This window comes from Natrix helvetica (genome assembly GCF_964273705.1).
Source record: "Natrix helvetica genome assembly, chromosome: 3".
Classification (NCBI taxonomy): Eukaryota; Metazoa; Chordata; class Lepidosauria; order Squamata; family Natricidae; genus Natrix; species Natrix helvetica.
The window spans coordinates 138413744-138434930 of NC_138549.1; the positions used below are offsets into that span (position 1 = coordinate 138413744).

At 38.5% G+C, this 21187-nt stretch overlaps 1 protein-coding gene across 1 annotated transcript in view; it reads right to left on the reverse strand.

Moving 5' to 3' along the window:
• The window catches only part of CSRP1 (cysteine and glycine rich protein 1), a 28161-nt gene extending 12275 nt beyond the window's left edge, over positions 1-15886 (reverse strand). Inside the window, exons 1-2 of the mRNA XM_081948336.1 lie at positions 15729-15886; positions 452-564 (exon numbers count right to left, since the gene is read on the reverse strand). Coding sequence (XP_081804462.1) covers positions 452-563 — 112 coding nt within the window. The 5' untranslated portion in view covers position 564; positions 15729-15886. The remainder of the gene's footprint in view (positions 1-451; positions 565-15728) is intronic.
• Positions 15887-21187: the final 5301 nt, after the last annotated feature.

Sequence of the window (21187 nt, forward strand, 5' to 3'; positions counted from 1 at the left end):
AACTTTTTTTTTCTCTCTTCTTCCTTTGTTAGTATACTATTTAAGTTTTATATTATACCTTCCTATGAAAATAGATCAGTGTGTTCTATTTCAACGCATCAATGTCCAAGAAATCTAACAATCCTTAAATCCAGAAGCTAAGAATTTGAAGGTAAAGCAATACATTAGATAAGAAAAGTGCTAGGTAACTATAATATCTTTGGTGAAAATATGCTGATTAAAAAAATCTGTTTTTAACAATTTTCTTTCCATTTTTTTCCTTCCAACTGATTTTGCAATAAATCAAAAGAAAGATTGTTCTGTGATGGCACAGTGCACAGCCCATTGTAACTTACTCCTCATTGGCAGCTGAAGGAAACTATTGATATACAATTCTGGTAAGAGTAAGTTGGGTACTGGTGTGGGAAAAAAACCAAAACCTTTACATAAAACTTTGGACTTGAATACTCACTGCACAAAAAGCAGGATTTGTGGAAACTGTTGCCTTCACATTGTACTTCCTCTGCAAAATACACTGTTTTCTGGCATACGCCACACTTCTTTCCTCCACCCCAGTTTGGCATCCTGTAAACAAAATAAATGAGATAAATGTAACTATTCAAAAATAAACCAAGAGGGACTTAAGCACGTCTCATTTTACTGTTGGAATTCATGAAACTGCTTTAGGATCAACCAGTTAAAATCTCTACTGAGAAATTACCCAAATGGCCTTTATCAAAACCACATAGAATTCAGTTATTTACTACAGCTCTGGATAGATAACAATCTTCATTAAAAAATATTTTAATAAAAATGAATAATCCCACTGGGGGGAAAAATGAAAATTTAAACAACATAATGTATTTTAAAAACCCAATAAAAATCAATCCATGTGTCTACCATTGTATTCAGAACATGCCTTCTCCTGGGCTAGAGACCAAAGTCAAGACTTTCCTGAAACCAGGGGGGGGGGGGGAAGCAGAATGGAGCTTCCTAGGGAAGGAATGCTAATGCATAGAGGCAATGTCCAATGGCATTTTCAGATAGATGATGTCTTGGGGGGATTTGAATCTTTTGATCTGATCAGATAGTTAGATGAATATAGGAGGAAGAGGCGGCAACCCCACAGATAAAACACGTTCAGAGCCATGTAGAATCACAAAGGTGACAACCACAACCTTGAATCACAACTGGAACCCAACTGGCAATCAATATAGCTTCTACAGTAATGGGATCACATGAGTAAATGGGAGACATATATTGCTATCTGGGCATTCATACCCATTTTAAATCAGGTGTAACTTCTGAATGCTTTTCAAGGGCATTTCCATGTAGAGCGTATTACTAGACACAGTAATTCAAACAGGAAGTGATTACGGTATGAATGATTGCAAAAAGGGCTTTTGATCCAGGAATGGCTGGAGTTAATGGAGCAGAGGTAATTAATTATACAACAGTCCTATTACACACAGCTTTTATCTATTTCTTGAGCAGAAGCTTCAAGTGCAGGAAGATTCCCAAGTTGTGGATGACCTTTAACTAGGGGAGTATAACCCTGTTCAGAGCCAAAGATCATACTACTCCAGAAACATCTGACCCATGGACCCAAAGCTATGCTGATCTGGATGCATTCAAACCAAATCTATTCTTTTCTATCAGACCTTAACAGCTTTCAAGCACTGGTTCAGCACTTCTAAGCCATCTCCTGTTTGGCAGAGAACTGAGATATATAACCGGATGTAAGCAGCCCTCTGATGCTACCTCACCCCTGAACTACGCTCAGATAAGGAAGGAAACTATTGTTCATCCTGTACCTTTTAATAGCTGTGTAAGAAGGAAACTTAAACAAAGCTTCACCTATCATTATAGTACCCTAAAAGAAAAAGAAAAAAAGGCGTGTATAGAAGCTTTTTGAAGAGCAGTGCTAATGTAACCAAAGAAACCAAGAAAAAATAAATAAACATAGTATCTCTAGGCATACATGGCAGGTATAAAAGAGGGTTGGGTGAGAAGTAGACCAGATACACAAGAAGGAAATGTCTCCTGTAACTTGAAATAACAAATTTTAGCAAAGCCTGCCTTTCTATCTCATAAAAACAAGGCAGATCTGCTGCAATTCTCTGCACTTTCTTTCCAAAACCTTCTCCAAATAGTTCCCCTTTAGGCCTGCCTGTAAAGCACCAGTGTCTGAGGTACAAGGAAGTGAAATCTGAAGTCCATTCTTTTCAAAAGATTTTCCTTTTGATATGGATACCTTGAACGGCATTAAGAATAAGAAAGAAACGTTGTGATATTAGAGAGAAATATAGGTATCGTGTGAATATCAGGGCAATCTACTTCCAAACTACTAGATAACTATGGTTTGTCCAAAGAGAAAGATGTGCATAAAATGAAACTTAAAAACAAAACCTGTTGTTTATCTTGCCACAGCTGCCTTTACTCAACATCCTGCAAACTAGCTATGTTTTGTGTTCCTCTCAGCCAAATCATTAAATTACCTTGGATTCCTACAGATTGCCTTAAAAGGAAATAGAGCCGACGGGCTCCAGTGGTTGTTCCCCCCCCCCTAGGGCAGCAGGCCAGGAAAAAGGCTAGCCCTGCCTTTCAACAGGCATGAGTGTCCCTAAAGAACTGTTTCAATGTGCAACCATGACAGGCAATTCATATAAAGCAAATCTCTTGTGGGTAGCCTTGGCAGGGAAATCTCCATGTGATTTTGACATAGAATGACTAGAGGTCAGAAAGACAGGATCAAGAATAATTTTCAGTGGCTTCCCATAAGAAATGCATTTCGCAACATGTCTTCTGGATTTGAAATGAATTGAGGTACTTCCTGATAACCTGGAATGACTCCTAATACTTTCAAGATTTGATCAAAAGATTTCTGGGTTATAATAAAACTGTGATGAGTGAATAATTAAGGGAAGGTCTTTACACTAGAATTCAAGCTTATTTCATCTAACTGCTACCACCTTCACAAAAAGGAACTGTGATTTTCATGCCACCCAAAACTAGCATGTTGCAAATTACAGAAGGATTCAAATCAGTGATGGGATACAAACAGTACGCCCCGGTACAGGCGTAGTGGTGCCTGCTGGGAGCACCAGGTACCGTTCCGGTATGGTGCTCTCCCCCCCCCCCGTGCTCCTTACCTGTATTTGAGCTGATTGGGACTTCCGTGCACGAGCACGGAATGTACGGCCACTGCACGACGCTCCACCGAGCAGGTGGAGCGTCGCGGAGGGTCACGGGTGGTAAGTACGCATGCACGCGTGCTACACATGTGCATGTGGTGGACGCCCAGCCCCGTTGCACCGTACTGGTTGCAACGGGATCCGGAACCCACCATTGATTCAAATGTTTTTGTTATTCCAAAATAAGAGTAGAAATACACACACACACACACACACACACACACACACACACAGAATTGAGAAAACTTTAGAAAAATAGAACTTGCCTTGAATGTCAGATCAAATATATATTTGTTACAACTAGAAAGTTACCAATAACATCTGAATTTATATAGTACTGCCATGAAAGATGAAGAGAATAAGAAGCTTGAACAAATGCATGAATTTAAGATACAACAGCAGAAAGCTTTCAAACTGCAAGATTCTATCAGCCTGAACAGGAAATTCACTGGCAGAATGCACTGGATGTGTCTAATGCTAGTTTCTAATCTTCACATGACTTTGGCTTTATTTCTAATGAGGCCATTGTTAGGTAAAAGCCAAAGTTCTGATTAATGCCGATTCATATTATTTTAATGCAGATAGAAAGACGAAAGGATACTAATAAGCTAATATAATTCAATTTTCTGGTAAGCTGCTAAGAGAATCAAGGGAATCAAATAAAATACTCTGGAGGTTACAGTCTAATTATACTTAGTCATATATACTTACAAGTTATTAATTAAAATAAAGGCTCACAGGAAACTGCCTTAGACCGTTCACATATTTAGCCTACTATGCCTTCTTTGATTCGGTCTCAAACCCATTCTAGTAACGCTATCTGAGATCCTTTAGATGGAAATGACAAAGACTGGATTCTGAACCGCTGAATTCAAAATACTGTGTGCACTTTAACTGAATTATTCCAGCCTCTCCCAGAAGAAAAATAAAAGTATGGATGTGGATAAGCCCTGCTGAGAGAGCAGAATTAGTGTGCTGATCTGGAAAGTGAAGCATTTTCAAAAAATATTTCAGAATCAAGAAACTTTGTGTTTCATCCACAGAAGAGAAGCTGTTGATTATGCCAAGCCAAATGAGTACAAAATGAATACAGTGACTCTCTCCTCTGTAGTTTGGGATTAGTAAATCTTTAAGAAACACTATTAAAGAAATTGAGCCACTTGAATCAGTACTTTTACTTGATATATTTAATACAATACAATACAATAGTAGAGTTGGAGGGGACCTTGGAGGTCTTCTAGTCCAATCCCCTGCCTAAGCAGGAGACCCACTACTGTTTCAGACAAATGGCTATCCAACATTTTCTTAAAGACTTCCTGTGTTGGGGCATTCAAAACTTCTGGAGACAAGCTGTTCCATTGATTAATTGTTCTAACTGTCAGGAAGTTTCTCCTCAGTTTTAAGTTGCTTCTCTCCTTGATTAGTTTCCACCCATTGATTCTTGTTCTACCCTCAGGTGCCTTGGAGAATAGTTTGACTCCCTCTTCTTTGTGGCAACCCCTGACATATTGGAACACTGCTATCATGCCTCCCGTAGTCCTTCTTTCTATTAAACTAGACATACAAAGTTCCTGCAACTGTTCTTCATATATTTTAGTCTCCAGTCCCCTAATCATCTTTGTTGCTCTTCTCTGCACTCTTTCTAGAGTCTCCACATCTTTTTTACATCGTGGCGACCAGAACTGAATGCAGTAATCCAAGCGTGGCCTTACCAAGGCATTATAAAGTGGTATTAACACTTCATGTGATCTTGATTCTATCCCTCTGTTGATGCAGCCTAGAACTGTGTTGGCTTTTTTGGCAGCTGCTGCACACTGCTGGCTCATATTAAAAATTTAAATTTGATCAGGGTTGCTAAAATAAAGCTTTAGATTTAACCCAAACATATTTTTGGAATGTAATAAGATTAGTGACTCCAATGTTCTTTAAAAAAACATATTTTATTTCCGACAAAATGTAAATAGTTTGCCTTGTTTTGGATTTTTTTAAATTTGCCTGGTCTACGGTTCTGATATTCTGTAGCGATTTATCATCCAAGTCTTAACAAAGCCCAATTTGCTTAGCTTTTGAATCCAGACAAGGTTGTACAGATAACTATCAGCTGAAACAGCATAATCCCCATCTCAGAAAGCGATGGACTGAACCCACTCAATCCTTATTTTTGGCGTCATGAAAAATAATTTCAACTAGTCAAATCTCATTTATACTGATGGGTTCACTTAGCCAGAGTAATCTATTTATAAGAAAATTGATCCAACACTATCCTTCTTCAAAAATGCAATGAACACGAAAAATAGTAGACATAGGTGAGAACTCAGTTTAGCTAGACATGAATACAAAGTCATTATTAATGACTCACATATTAAATACAAATCAAAATTATTTTCAGCAGTGTTCATCCTTCCTTCCATCAGGTCTATCCACATGTCCACATCAGGTTTTATCTTTAAACCTTACTTCTCTTTGTGAGAATGTCATTAACCGTACTCAACCACTACTTTCCCTATCTTACTTTTCTTCTCAACCCATTCACTTATTCCTTACATGTGTTTTGCTATTAGATCCTCATTCATTCTGTTCATAAGATCAAACTACCTTAAGAAGCTTCAGTTCTACTCTTACAAGAAAATACAGTGAGGGGTTTTAAGATGGAAATGTAGTTGATAATTATATTAGATATGAAGAAAATATAGGAAAACTGGCCTAAAATTTAGAGGTTACAGACATATTAGTATTTATCAAATGGTGTATAATTTCCTTCCAGAGATTAGACTGGCCTTAATACTTGGTCATGAGATGGGCCTGAGTATATGAAGATCTGGTCTCCTGTTCACAAAGATCAATTGTGACAACCTCTTTAGCTATTGTGCATTTTCTTTTTTGTATTTATAATGGCATTTTGCTTTTCATTTTTTTAAAGATTGTCCACCACCAAGAATCACTTCCTGAAAAGGTTGGCCACACCAATAGGAGAACTTAATGAGAAACTCATCATAGCAGTTTTGGGGCACACAAAGTAAGATGGGATGAGAAGATTAGTAAAATATCCTGATTAAATGCATACTGTTTGTTTGACTTTAGTTGTCATCTGTTGTATTTCATGAAAAAGGTCACTGATACAGTTCCATATGGAACAAACTAGCACATAATTCTCAGCCTTTAATAAAACTGAGAACAGAAGTGCAGGAAATATCAGCAAAGCACACAATCTAAATACTTTCCTAAAACTTGACTAATGAGAATATTTTCTCTATGCAGTAAAAAGTGTATCTACATAATAACTCCAGCACGTCAAACCCCAATGAAATTTTGAACTCATTAATCAAATCAGGTGTTTTATTACTATAAACAACAATTAGTGTAATCAAACAGAAATACCTTCAGCTTGGTAAATATTTATTCTGAAAGCACAGATGTTTAGTGAACATTTTCCTCTTAAATTATTGTAAATATGACATTTATATGTTCCCTATCTTAAACATAATTCTGGATGGTTCACAATAAAACAATAAAAACAGCACAAACACAAACATTATTTTATTCACACACCATGGCAATTTATACTTAATCCCAGTCAACAATATAAAATCGAGCACTTACCTTATTTATTTATTACATTTATTTGCCACCTCTCTTGTCGTGGGGCTACTCTAGGTGGCTTGGTTCTATACTTTCTAACTATTAAATATTCTTGGTTTTATACTTTTTAAATATTCAAAATACTTCCTCTCCTAATAAGTGACAGTTTTCAGATTGTAATATTCCTGCCTAATGACTCAGATAAGTGAAGGAATTCCTCTTCTAGTGCCTATTACAGAATTTAAAGAAAGAAATTGAAGTGCTTCAGCATCGTTACAAAGGTGAAATCATTCTTTGGAATAAAAGGCAAGTATCATTTCTTTCATTTTTTTAAGGCAGGTTGATAGAAGTAGAGATTCATTTATTGGTCTTTTTCAGACTGCGGACCTGAACCGAAATTCAAATATTTTCCCATTTAGGTTCTTTTGTAACTTTTAGGTAAAGCTATTTTAAACATTTAAGTTTGCACAGTTATCCATAGTGTTAGTACCCATTTCCTATTCAGATTTTTAATCCGTATTTACTAAGGGGGGGGGGAAACGTCTCTAGGAAACCAAAGAGTAGAAGGAGACTGCAAGGCAATAGTCCCTGGAGGGTATCAGAACTGGGAGTCAAGGGATTTGTCATACTTGCTCCTGTTGCAACTGGAACCTAAGGACACTAAGTTCACACTTCCTTTGCTAACCACCCTTGGAAATTGACCTTTAACTGCTTAAAGGAAATTGGACATCTTCAAACTGACAACGCTGGAGACACTGGCTGAGTGCCTTCAATCCTCACAAGGTTTTGGCCAAACAGATTAAGGGCTCTATAAACATTGGAATTGAGTATTAAGGCTGGAAATTAATTCCAAAGATTGTGTTATTGTGGAGGGAAAATATTTCCATATTGGAGACATAACAGAAGATATAACAAGATAAGCAACTTATAAGGGCATTCAGAGACCTTTCTTGAGGAATTTCATTGGGATCTTGAATCATTGATATCGGTCTTGTTGTCTGTTTTTAGGAACAGTCATTTCTGAGATGAACCAGTTTATTAAAAAAAGGATTTGCAATAAAACCGTGTTTCTCCGAAAATACGAGATGTCCTCATAATACAGCCATGCCACATTTTTCTGGTGGGCAAAAACATAAGCCCCCCCCGAATATAAGCCCCCTGGACAACCCCCCACCTGCGGCCAGGCAGAGCGCCACTCACCAATCTAAGAGTATCCCGAAGGTGCCAAGCTGCGGGAACCTGGGGGGGGAGGCAAAGGTGATCGCGTTGCTTGGCCCCTTTGGGATAATGAAGGTTGGTGACAGCGCTGTGCCCAGCTAAAGAGGGTGGTTGCTGAGCGGCTGCTCTTTTGCGAGTGGGCTCCCAAAGAGCCAGGCACAGCCTCATGGGCGAATGGCTGTGTTGCGCTGTCGCAGCAGCGCAACACAACAGCCATGAAGTGACCACACCCACGAGCAGCCACCCGGCAAACCCCCTTTGCAGCCGGGCACAGCGCCATTCACTGACACTCTGCAGGCGGATGGCCCACAACCATAGAGCGTGCGCCCAGAGCGGCCACTGCCGAAAGACTCAGGTTGGAAGCCATGGAAAAAGCCAGGCTGGGATGGCGGCGGCGGCGGAGGTGCCCTGGCTCCATAATGAGAGCTAGGCCATGCATCGTAATGCTGGGAAGCGGGTGAGCAAGAGCGGAACAGCCGCTCACACAACCCCCCTCTCCAGCCATGCAGAGCGCCATTCACTGGCATTTTGAAGGCGTCAAGCTGCTGGAGCCGGGCAGCGGTGAACAGGCGCTCACGCGGCTTGGCGATACCCCTAGGTCAGTGTATGGCACTGTGCCTGGCTGCAAAGAGAGTTTGCCTGGTGGCTGTTCATGAGCGTGGTTGCTTCATGGCTGTTGTGTTGCGCTGCTGCGACAGCGCAACACAACCATTCGCCCATGAGGCTGTGCCTGGCTCTTTGGGAGCCTACTCTCAAAAGAGCAGCCGCCCGGCAACCCCAAAACAATAAATCCTCTCCCCATAATAAAGCCCAAGCCATATTTTGTAGGTAAAAAGAAAATAAGACTCTGTTGTATTTTCGGGGAAACATGGTAAGATAAATAATTTGTTATTAGATATAAAAAAAAATAGATGACATTTTAAAAATTAATAAAGAAATAAAAATGTCAATCACGGAGAGGAATTGGAATATCTTAATATTATATTGACAAAAGAGGCTTTTTAAAGTTTTGAAGAAATTTGAGATAAAGATCATTTGGATGGATTAAGAAGCAAGTTTGTTTATGCAAAGCAGCAAGTTTGTTTATACAATAGAAATGAACAGAGTTGATTTATTTGATCAGGATTAAAATGAGGCATGTTCTTTTTGAACTCGCTGACATCTAGACTGGAAAAATATTATGTATTGGATTTATTTACAGTTCATGGTGTTTTATGCCTTTGTCTCTACATCAACTTCATATACCTTACTCTAACACATCTACATTGTCTTAGTATCTAATAGTCTTTGCACTTAAAGTAAGAAATCTTTGTGACTTTGTTCTCTTTAAAGGAGATATTTCCCTTTGTGTTGTTTATACTAGGGCTGTGATGGCGAACCTATGACACATATGCCACAGGTGCCACGCGAAGCCATATCTGCCGGAACATGTGCATGCCAGCCAGCTGTTTTTTGACCTTCCGGAGGGCTGGGGGAGGCCATTTTTGCCCTCCGCAGGCTTCAGGAAAGCCTCTGGAGCTGGGGAGGGCAAAAACTTTCCCCTTGTGCGGGGATGGGTGGGTCATGCAGACATGCACTGGAGGGTTCATGCATGCGCAAGTGGGCAGGGCGCATTGCATGGTGGGTATGGACACACGTGCCCACAATTTTGGCATGTCTTTGTAAAAAGGTTTGCCATCACTGTACTATGGTACTGGGACCACTTGATGCCTTCTAAATGTGGATTTGTTTATAAGTTAAGAGTTGAGATATGGAATGATGAGCTTTGCATTTTTTAAATATTAATTTAGAAGTTTAGTCCAGCTCCTTGGATTTCTTGCTGGCTCCTGGATTGCAGAAGATGCTAGAAATTAGATTACCTGACAGAGGAGAAAAAAGGAATGATACAGTTGTGTCTTATCTCATGCCGTTAATATTGTTGGTATATCTTGGCATATTATTTTTTACTGCTTTTCTGTGCTCTACATAAAATTACTTATCTGAAGTGGGCATGTATATTTATTAGCAAGATGATTTAGAGATAGTTCTTGAGTTATTATTACAATTGGACTGGAACTTCCATCACTTGTTAAGTGAATTGTGTCCAGTTTTACAACCTTTTTTTTTGCTTCAGATATTAAGCAAACCTGGCTCCTCCCATTGATTTTGCTTATCAGAGGTCTGCTGGGAAAACTGCTGATCACACAACTCCACGATGTTGCAACCACTGTAAATACATGCTGGTTGCCAAGCGCCCAAATTTTGATCTGGGTACTGTTAGGGACATTGCAACAGTTGAGAATGTGAAGACTGGTTGTAAGTCAGTTTATACAGAATAGTTGTAATTTCAAATGGTCATTAAATGAATAGCTGTAAATTCAGGATTACCTGTACAAATGTAACATAACATTAATGGCAAATATATTTTCCTTAAGGACATTCATGTGTCTCGTTCCATTTGAGGCCATGCAAGTTTTTGGTTACTCTATCCCATGAAGAAAGTTGTATTTACTGAATTATATTCAATTATTATTCTGCTATGAGAATAAAATTGTTTGACTATACCCACTTAAAAATAGTAATGCCATTGTGTTTTCTTAAGGATCCTATTGGTCCACTTAGTCTGTATCACTTTTATTTATATTTATGATCTGCCTTTTGTTCAGAAGCATAAGGTAGTCTACAGAGTGATCCCTCCGTCTCTTTACCTCTACAACAGTGGTTCTCAACCTGTGAGTCGGGACCCCTTTGGGGGTCGAACGACCCTTTCACAGGGGTCGCCTAAGATCATCGGAAAACACATATTTTCGATGGTCTTAGGAACCGAGACACCCATTTTATGGTTGGGGGTCACTACAACATGAGGAACTAAAGGGTATTCAAGGGTCGCAGCATTGGGAAGGTTGAGAACCACTGCTCTACAACAATGTGATGTAGCTTGGGCGGAGAAAGTAACTGAATGAAAATCACCCATTGCCTTTCCTTGGCTGAGGATGGACATGAATCTGGATTCCTCTTGTACAAGACAATCATATTAACTATTGCACCATGGTGACTACTTACCCACTGACTTATTATATATTTCAACTTTCCATTGTAGGATGCTCAAGGTGGCTTAAAGGGAAAGCAAAATGATACAACATCTCGTGATGAAACAAGTTTGTTATTCTACTAGATCAGGGGTGTAGTAGAACAATGGCCCTCCTGACCTCCATTTTCACTGGCTGAGTGCTCAGGCCATCACAGGCACCCCTGACATGAGTGACGTTGAGTTGGCCATGACCCTCCCAGCTTCCTGAGCTCAAACATGAAGTGGCCCTCAATTAAATTGAGTTTGACATCCCTATATTAGGCTGTTTAACCCATTTTTTTAGACTAAAAGGCAGCTAGTAAGCTAAAACAAGCCAGGATGAAATAGTTGTCAGTTGGACAGAGTACAAATTGGGAAAACAAAAATGATCAGAATGAGATTATGTAAAAATTGGTAACCTTGTGACAATCATTCTGTTTAAGCACTTAGAAAGAGTTCTTTGTTGTAGTTCTAAAGTTTTACTATCTGCATTCTATCCATCTTTTCCTTTCCATCTTTTAGAAAAACATTTCTAAAGTTTAAATTGTTCACAATCAAGTTGTTTTCTGAGAATATGAGAACTAGTAGCCATAGAATTGCAACACCAGAGACGTATGAATAAGAAAGAAGATAATCTCAGTACAAGAAATTTAATATCGAAGAGTTCAGTACTTATTTGGAGAAAGCCAAGGAAATCTCTGGTTTCAGAGAATAGATTAGACTAAAAGAAGGAAGTAAGTAATGGGGGGAAAACCCTCCACATTATTACTAAGAAAAGTACATGGGTGTAGTTCATGTAATCACCAGGGATTGTCTGACTCATGGTACAGTATATTCTTTTACCTTATTTAAAACTAGCTGGTAACCCGGCATTGCCGAGGTATTTATTTATAGGGGGGAAATGTCTAGACCAAATGTAATTTCTAATGTTGGATTTTCCCGCTTACCAAAGGAAGCCCCTTTGTGGAGTACTGTGAAGCCATTACCATGGCAACTCTACTGTGCCATGGAGGTGTACAGTGCAGTACAGTAGAAGCCATTTTAGGGCAGTACAGTAGAAATCATTTTAAGGCACAACAGGCTGTATCTTAACAGAACACACACCCCGAGGGGTGTTAGGGGTGTCTTACCCCCCCCCCCAGTATTTTTTTGCAGAGCAAGTCATTTGTATACCAAGTTTGGTTGAAATTACTCAAGGCGTTTCAGAGTTATGCTTGAACACACACACACACACACACACACACACACACAAACACACAAGAAACATGCTAACTCACATATAAGGGAAGTCTGAGTCTGGACTAAATAAGCCATGTTCTCCACTATTATAGGGAATAGTTGCTTTTTGGGGGTTATTTTGTGTAGGCAAATGCAACGTTTTAATCTATTGCAGTTGTGGAGAAAGATTATTAGAAAGTCATTTTACGTCTTTTGGGAATAAATAGGAATTGCTGGATTGCATTACATTTAAATTGCGAATAAAAGCCAATTACTTTGGAATCCATGAATGTGCCTGAAGACTTCAGACACATTTATATAGGACAGTGGTTCCCAACCTTTTTTGGGCCATGCCCCACCTAAGCATCTCTAAAATCCTGATTCCCCACCCCCCTGCCCCAGTGACATATAATTCTTACTTAACTCAGAAAGTGAACTCTACTCATGCGGGGGGGGGGGGGGGGAGCCTAAAAGGCCATTAACTTGGTTTAAACAAGGTTCAAATTGCCCCCATTAAAAATGAAATTGCCTCCCTATGGGGCCCGGGGAACCACTGATATAGGGTTTTGGTTTTTTTGGAAACCACTGATATAGGAATTTTTTTTTGAAAGCAATACAAAAATGCTTTGCCACTGCATTATTCTAGGTTATATTAAAGTTTTGAATCTAACCTATAGCCCTGTAATTCCTTGATATATCCCATCCAAGTATCATATGAGTTACCTTCTAAACTCAGAAAATTAAACAGATATTGCCATATGTGGAGGCAGATTATTAGTACTTCTCATTTAAGAAGCATTTAAATATACTTCCTCACACTTCTATTCTGGTCTCCTTCACAAAAATACATATAATTAATGTTTTCATGGTACAGATGAGAACCATATTGAAAGCATACTATAACATGAAATGAAACATTTGATTCTGACTTAATTTGTGCGAATATAATCATTGTGCATTGAAACCATAGTTTACAGCTTAGACTACCGTGTGAAACCAGCCAATTCAAGAAAACTCAAATAACTACAGGAGAGCACATGTCAATCCTGTCAGAGATTTGCCATCTAATTTCAGGTAGCGTCTTCATTCTGTCACACAAAACTGTGCAGAGACACAGCTATCATTCAATGATTAAGAAAGAAAAAAAAATCCATGTAACACAACAAAGGCAAAACTGTTTTCTTTGGTTGTTATGTCAACATGTTAAAGTTTACAGTCAACTGTTCTTAGGAAGCTTCACAGCTTACTCTATTGCGGAAGAAACAGTCACTGATCAGACTATTGAGTAACAGAATTCTTTACCATAAATGGACATCCTTTAGCGTTATAGATGAGTCAAATTCTTAAGAAGTACTGCACTAGACCAAGTAACTTTGACACTATTACTATATAGCAGTATTGCAATTAGGATCTTTCCTTAAAGGCATAATAGCAATAGCATGTAGACTTATATATTGCTTCACAAAGCTTTACAGCCCTCTCTAAGTGGTTTACAGAGTCAGCATATTGCCCCCTACAATCCGGGTCCTCATTTTACCTATCTCGAAAGGATGGAAGGCTGAGTCAACCCTGAGCCGGTCAGGATCAAACTACTTGGCAGCCGGCAGAGTTAGCCTGCAATGCTGATGGTCCCTTTTATGGCTTATTCAATAAATTATGGTTAAAACAATCCATGGTTTATCAAAATGTGTGAACACATGGTCAAAGTTTATATAACAGGCTAAATTATATTGTTGCTTGCTTAGCTATTGTGACTTGTAAGCCAAACTTAGCACAATATACAAAGTCAGATATTTGCACTTAGTCTTATTTATGTTGAAAAATGTGAGTCTCATGATATTAGACAGTATTATTTATGCATTGTAAAACAAAGCGGAGGGTTAGAAAACTATAAAATGTAAATGATCCCAATGCATTATAAATATAGGGGCTGGAATTAAGTGCAAAGTGCAATTTACACTTGCATTTCCCTTTTTTTATTTAAAAACAGCATGGCACATCTTTGTAGGCTATTTCCACTTTCCCCCAGTTCCTAATATTCTCTTCTCTCACACATAAAAATATAGTTCTAAAGCTGTGTGTCAGCTCAAATCAAGTTGTCAGACTGACAGTTAATAATTAAAGTGCTAGAAATAATAACCTTAAGGCATTTTGTTAAAGAACAGAAGACATTTTTAATGTTATGCAGAACCAGGATTTTACCAAAAACCCTAGAGATGAGCACCTGAGGCCATTAAAATTTTATTAGACTGTTTTATATCTTAAAAATTAATGCATTATTTTTTTTATTAATTAATGAAATAAATTTTCATGACAGTGTGAAAATCTCATCTAGAATACTGTAAGTAGTTTGGGTTCTACTAAAATACTATACAGTATATATTTCATTTGAACATAAATAAATTCTCAAAATAAGTTTGGCCTTGGAATCCGGTTCTTTGGGTTATAGGGCAGAATGCTGGTTATTTTCTCCTTTGACAGAATAATCTTCTAAATAATCTTTTTTATTTGTAAGTTACTGCAGTTAGCAATTAAATAGCTGTGCCTCTCACCCTATGCCAATATTTTAGTCATGGTTTACTGATGAAGCCATGGTAGCCTAGATCACACAGATTAAGCAAACTACACTTCACAACTACAATAAAATCTCACAATACAGGTTAGCAAAAAACAAACTATGTTGCCTCTTCCAACTCAACCAAAGACTTTAGGACATACTCTAATGCCCTTCCCCAACCTGACATCCTCCAACTGTGTTGAGAGCGCAAGTCCCACAAATCTCAAGCACCAGGAAGGAAGTGAAATGCACAGATTCTGATGGTCACCCCAGGAATGGAGTGTTTGTAACATTTTTCTCTTTCAAGAATGCTAGTAACAAACAGCCTTCCCAACTCTGTTGAGTTATCTTTATATATCAAGAAGGACTACAGTCATGAACTTGTATTCTTTGTTCAATAGAGACATGACATCCAACAGTAGTAAATACAAAGGCAAACATACGTAGGAAACGGCACTGTACTATTACTTCATTGGACTGCGAATTGTTGCCAATTTATGCAGTGAGAACTGTCATATGCTGAGGGGGGAAAAACAGGAAATACTGTAACTAGAATACGTTTGCGGTTCAGGCACCCTCTATTAGATAAGAGTCACCGGGGCTTTTGCTACAGAGGGTCAATATATATATATTTTAAAAAATAAAGCAGTGAGTCTGATCAGGCGCACAGCAAAATACCCTTTTCATGGGGCGGGAAGCGAAAATCTAACAGTAGCTGAACCCCCCCCCCCCAAATTAAAAAAAAAAACATACTGGGCGAAACGTGCGAAAGTCGCGCAAATTGGCCTGGCGCTTTCAAATGGGGATTTCCTAAATCGGGCAAAAGGAGCAGGAGGAGATTAGCGGCGCTCTTTTTACACGAATCGTGCGCAGCTGAGATTGATCCTGGAGGAGAGGACCGTTTAATAGAGCTGGCAAAAGGACGGACCCTTACCTGGCTAAGCTGGCGTTGGTCGCTCCGACGTCCTGTTTCTGAGCACCCGAGCTGGCGTGGCAGAGAAATCTGCAGAGCGTTGTTTTGTTCTCTCTGGGAGAAGGCGGGTCCCCGAGCAGCGCCCACAACCAGCCCGAAGACGCTGGAAAGGGAGGGCCGGGTTGGGTTGGGTTTGACCCTTTTCTCTTTTGCACTCAATACCACAAACGGGCTGATGTCATCCCAAGGGCCTCCCGTGTTTCCTGAAGGAACAATCGAAGCGGGCTGGCGAGCAATGAGGCGGGGCTTTCTGCTTCAAGACGTATCTTCAGAATGCACCTCTTTTGCTTAAAAGAGAGTTTCCAGTGGTAGCCGCGCTTGTCGGAGAAGCTGAAAAGGGGTGGGGAATCTGTGGCTTTCTTGAGTTGCTAAACTACAACTCCTTGCTGCTCAGGGTAGTACAGTAACTAGGTAGGCTAATCTAGTGAAGAAAAGGACCAGGGGAAACGCGATAGCAGCGTTCCAATATTTGATGGGTTGCTACAGAGAGGAGGGGGTCAAGCTATTTTCCAAGGTACCTGAAGACCAGACAAGGAATAATGGATGGAAATCTAGGAGAGATTCAACCTAGAAATAAGGATAAATTTTCTGACAGAACAATCAACCAATGGAACAGAAGTTGCCTTCGGAAGTTGTGTGGAAGCTTCATCACTGGAGGCTTTCAAGAACATGCTACTTATGTCTTTGTCCTAATGTTTCTTTTTATTTGTATCCATTTCATGTATCAAAAATCATGTTTATACATATATATGTTGTCTAATACATGCTTGACAAAATAAATAAATAAAAAAAAGAGATTGGACCGCCGTTTGTCAGAAATGGTGTAGGATCTCCTGCTTAGGCGGGGGTTGGACTAGATGACCTACAAGGTTGCTTCCAACTCTGTTAATCTGTTAAGCAGCTCTTGCTGAAAATCTGTTAACATCTAAAAAGCCCCAAATCCCCTAACCCAGTTTTTAAGCATCACAGGGACCTTAGTGCTTTTGAAGACTGTTTTACGAATTTGGCAACTTTTAAAATGTTTGGACTTCAACTCCCAGAATTCTCCATCAGCTTTCATTAATGGGTTGTGGAAGTTGTTGGAGCTGAAGTAAAACATTTACAGTGACTTTCAACAGGTACTTCACAACCAAAGTGTAGGCAGTCATATTTCAGCAATCATATTTCTGTAGTAAATATAAAATGAGGAATTGGAAATCTAGTTTATTTCATTGCATCTTTCTATATTTTATCATTTTATTTTTTTTGTTATCCCCTATTGCTAAAATATATAGTGAAATGTTATCTTTATAACTAACTGTACACAGTTAATTACATCTTCATTTATGGATTTTAGTTACACCTTAATAATTGTATTATTGCTGTTTTTTAAAGGAAACATAAAGAATTGATTCATGTGTTTAAGATGTTATTAGTTGTTGAAGTAACATTTTCCTCCCACAGAGTAACAGCTATAAAACACATGATCATTCTAAGTTTGAATAAGAGCCCAGGATGCAGATGCCTCCTGCTGTCAAATTGCAATACTACACACAGTTCTTGAACATTTAAGTACACACAAAAATCATTTCTTCTAAAATCAGAAACCGAAGTATTGTATATTATGGAGGAAACAACCAGATCAGATTTTAAACCAATTATTTTGAAGCAATTCCAAATTAAAATGGCAATACACAGCTTTTTTCTAACCAAGGAGTGGGGTTCCGTAGAATTAGAATAAATGAGTTATTGGCAGTGGTAGGTTAATAAAAAATAGCAGATGGCAAAATAAATAAGATCCAGAGCACTGGCATTTTGACAGAGGCAAAATGAAAGGGTTTTTCTTCTTCTTAACACTGTTCAAGATCTCTGTTCTTCAAATGGTACTCCTCAGCTTTAAGTATTGCTTCCTGACAGTGACTTCTAGGTAGTTACACTTCTGAATTTTCATGTGTGAGATTGTATGTGGTGATGCAGAAAATCTTTTAATATTGTTTGCTAGAAAGATCTGAATGCCTGATCTGTATTGATTTATGGACTGAATTAGAATCTCCTTTAAGATTCCATACTTCTGTCCCCAGCTGAGCACTGTTATGTCACGAATTCTTTTGGCCTGAGAAGCAGTGACTGCATAGTATAAATACTTAAAGTTTTATTCCAAGGCACAATAAGAAAATAACATAATCACATGTGAGTCAGTAATCCTAACAGTATTTAAAAGGAATATTGTTAAATATAAAGTGTTACAAGATATTTAGGAAAGATGAACAAGTGAAAGAATGTATAATAAAATGGGTTAAACATTTTGGTTACAGTATACAAAGAGAACAATAGGAAACTATGTGGTTAAAAAGACTGAAATTTACATTATGTTATAACCTGAAGGTTTATAAAATGATGCATCATTAGTATATGTCACCAGATAAATTGTTTAGAATGTATAAAGTTACATCAAATTTATTTTGGAAATACAGTATGAACAACAAGAAAGGACATTTTATTATGCTTGATGGACATGCAAAAAAGCCAGAAAACATTGGGTACAAATACATACACCAGTTCAGAGGATCTTAAGGATTAATATGCAGTTGATAACATTTTTCTTTTGAGTTTGATAAGCAGCTGGAAAAAAAAGTCATGAAACTTTGTTTTTATAAATGATAATTGCAGCAATATTATTACATGCATAGCAGCATGGCCCAGTAAATGGCCATTATAGAGGAACGGTTGGTGGAATTGATGGAATTTGCAGTGATAGTTAATTGACTCCCTCAATTACAGAAAAGAAAATATGTGTGTTTATTGCTTACTTGAAGCCCCTTCAAGACTTTTGCATGAAAACAGGAAAAAATGAATTTATCACTTACAGTTTTGATTATTAAAAAAAACAGATAATAGAAAAAAGAGTTTGTTTTTATAACCATAGAATAAAGGTAATTTTGTATTTGTACCTATAATTGATATAAAAAAATAGGAAAGTACTTTTTATTTTTCTTTCTTTCTAAACTACTGGATTTTTATTTGCTCTCTTTCTCTTTCCTTTTCACTTTACATTAGTTCTTTTTAATTTTTAATCAAAATTCTTTAAAAATTATAGAAAAGGAATATGAAGAATAAATCATGTCCCAAGAGAGCAAATCAAAGAATATCCAGAATTTAAAAGTTTTCGGGAATACAAAGAAAGAAAATATAGAATATTTTCTGTCTGCCAAAGAACTTCAGGGGCATGACTGCAGACAAACCCCTTCAAAGCTAACAAACATGCAGGACTCTCCCAGTTAAACCAAAATTGAATTTCATTCCATGGGCATTTGACTAGCTTATAGAGGCTCCAAACTATAATTCAATACACCTGCTTTTAATGGTCCAATCTCATTGGATTTTTTCCAAGGGCAAGAAGGACACGTCTATTTTATTTTGGAATGCTTTGCCCTTTTGCCAAGAATGAGACCATCAAAGCTAAGGAGTCTTTGTTCATACCATAAGATCATCTCAAAGTTAAGGATTATCTATTTCTCAAGGATGGAAGATGAGAAAAAATAATCCTATGCTTCATCCCTCACTTATTTCCTGTCTTCAAATGCCTGCTAATTTTGCTTCATTTTTCTCCAAGCATCCATCACAATTTCCCTCAAGATTTTTATGTCACCCCAGAGTAACAGCCTCCCTGAGATATGTCGCTGTTCATTCTTCAGCTTCTTTCTGGTTCATCTTCTATAGAAGCTTTCCCATCATCTTGGTCACCTTCTTTTTCCTTCTATTTAGACCGCAGCCAGGTGGGAGTGCACACTTGTACTAGAGAAGATGCCTCCAGCCCTTCCACTTTCAGACAGTTTACTTGAGCAGGAAGCTGCTATTGAACCAACAGCTCTTTCAGAGGTAGCAATGACACTGTTGTTGATGATGAGCCCCAATGGCCAGGACTGTGTTTTTAATTTTTTTCCTCTCTACCAAGTGGTGTACCTAATGAGAAGGAAGAACTCACTGGAGAAGAGCCTAATGCTGGGAAAGATTGAGGGCAAAAGAAGAAGGGGACAACAGAGAATGAGGTGGCTGGATGGAGTCATTGAAGCAGTAGGTGTGAGCTTAAATGGACTCCAGAGAACGGTAGAAGACAGGAGGGCTTGGAGGAACGTTGTCTATGGGGTCACAATGGGTCAGACATGACTTCGCAACTAAGAACAGCAAGTGGTGTATGTTTCTTTTTCAGATCCACATCTAATGACACACAGTCCTGTATGTCCCTTCATGGAAATCTTTAAAACACTCAGGTTTGGTGTTGGAGAGCTTTTCTTTTTGTGTTTTCTCTTCTCTTGCAGACTTACCAGAGAGGCTGTCCATTTAAAATGAGGCTGAACAACAAAATGCTGAGTAGACTACCAGTAGGTGCTTGAGCAGAAATGGAGGCAGCTGTAGAAGTCACTACTGTAGCTGGAAGAAGATTTCCAGCTGAGGATCCCTGAGGTGTGAATGAGTCTAGACCAGTGTTTCTCTACCATGGCAACTTGAAGATGTGTGGACCTCAACTCTCAGAAGTGGTGGCCTGAGATTAGCTGGCAGAGAAACAAGCCAATTGGGCTCTGCTGAATAAACTGTTTTAGTCAGATGAGAACTACAGAAGGTAGCCCAAATATAGGCTTTTCAATAGGAGGCCTTAAGGATATCTAATTTGGAGAGGGGGAGACCGCAATATTATTGTAGGCAGCGGAGTGCATTTCTTTTTTATTTCTTTTTTTCTCCTCCATTCCTGAAAGCAAGGAAATTTTTAAAAAGCTGTTCAAACATTGCAAATTCAGCAAAGGCTTTAAGGATACTTTAAGAGTTTGTCTACGCTGTGGAATTCTGAAAGAAAAACTAAGAAAAAAAAGAGTTTTAACAGAGGCAGCTTTAAACATTTAAAAGAACATTTGAGGTTTCTATCTCCATGGAAACTGTATTACAGAGCAGCACTTAGGAATGAAAGCAAATGGGAGTAATTTATAGTAGCATACAGGAAGTAACAGGTCAGAATGAATAGTGCTACAGTAGGAGAAGCCAAGTGCAGAAAATGTAAATAGATGCTCAGAAAGGCTGCCACTGGGGGGGGGGGGGGGAAACACAAGTCATTTGCTAAAGCAAAGCACCAAATAGTTATTTTAAAAGAGTGCAGCAGTGCATGCCATGGATGACAAAACTGATGCTGAAAGGGCAACGGGGATAGCTATTAGCTGACCTGGAAATCTATACCATACAAAGTAAAATGAAACCAGCAAAACAGCTCATAACAGAAATAAATGGCAAAACCATATCAATGCAGTTGCGTATTAGTTCTGCTGAAACCGGTTAAGCACCATGTGAATTAAAGCAGCAATTTCACATATGCTAAACTACAGAGACCTACCGGTAACTTATAGTATACTGGAAGAAAGATCACTTGTATTGGAGTGGTACTAGTACAGTAG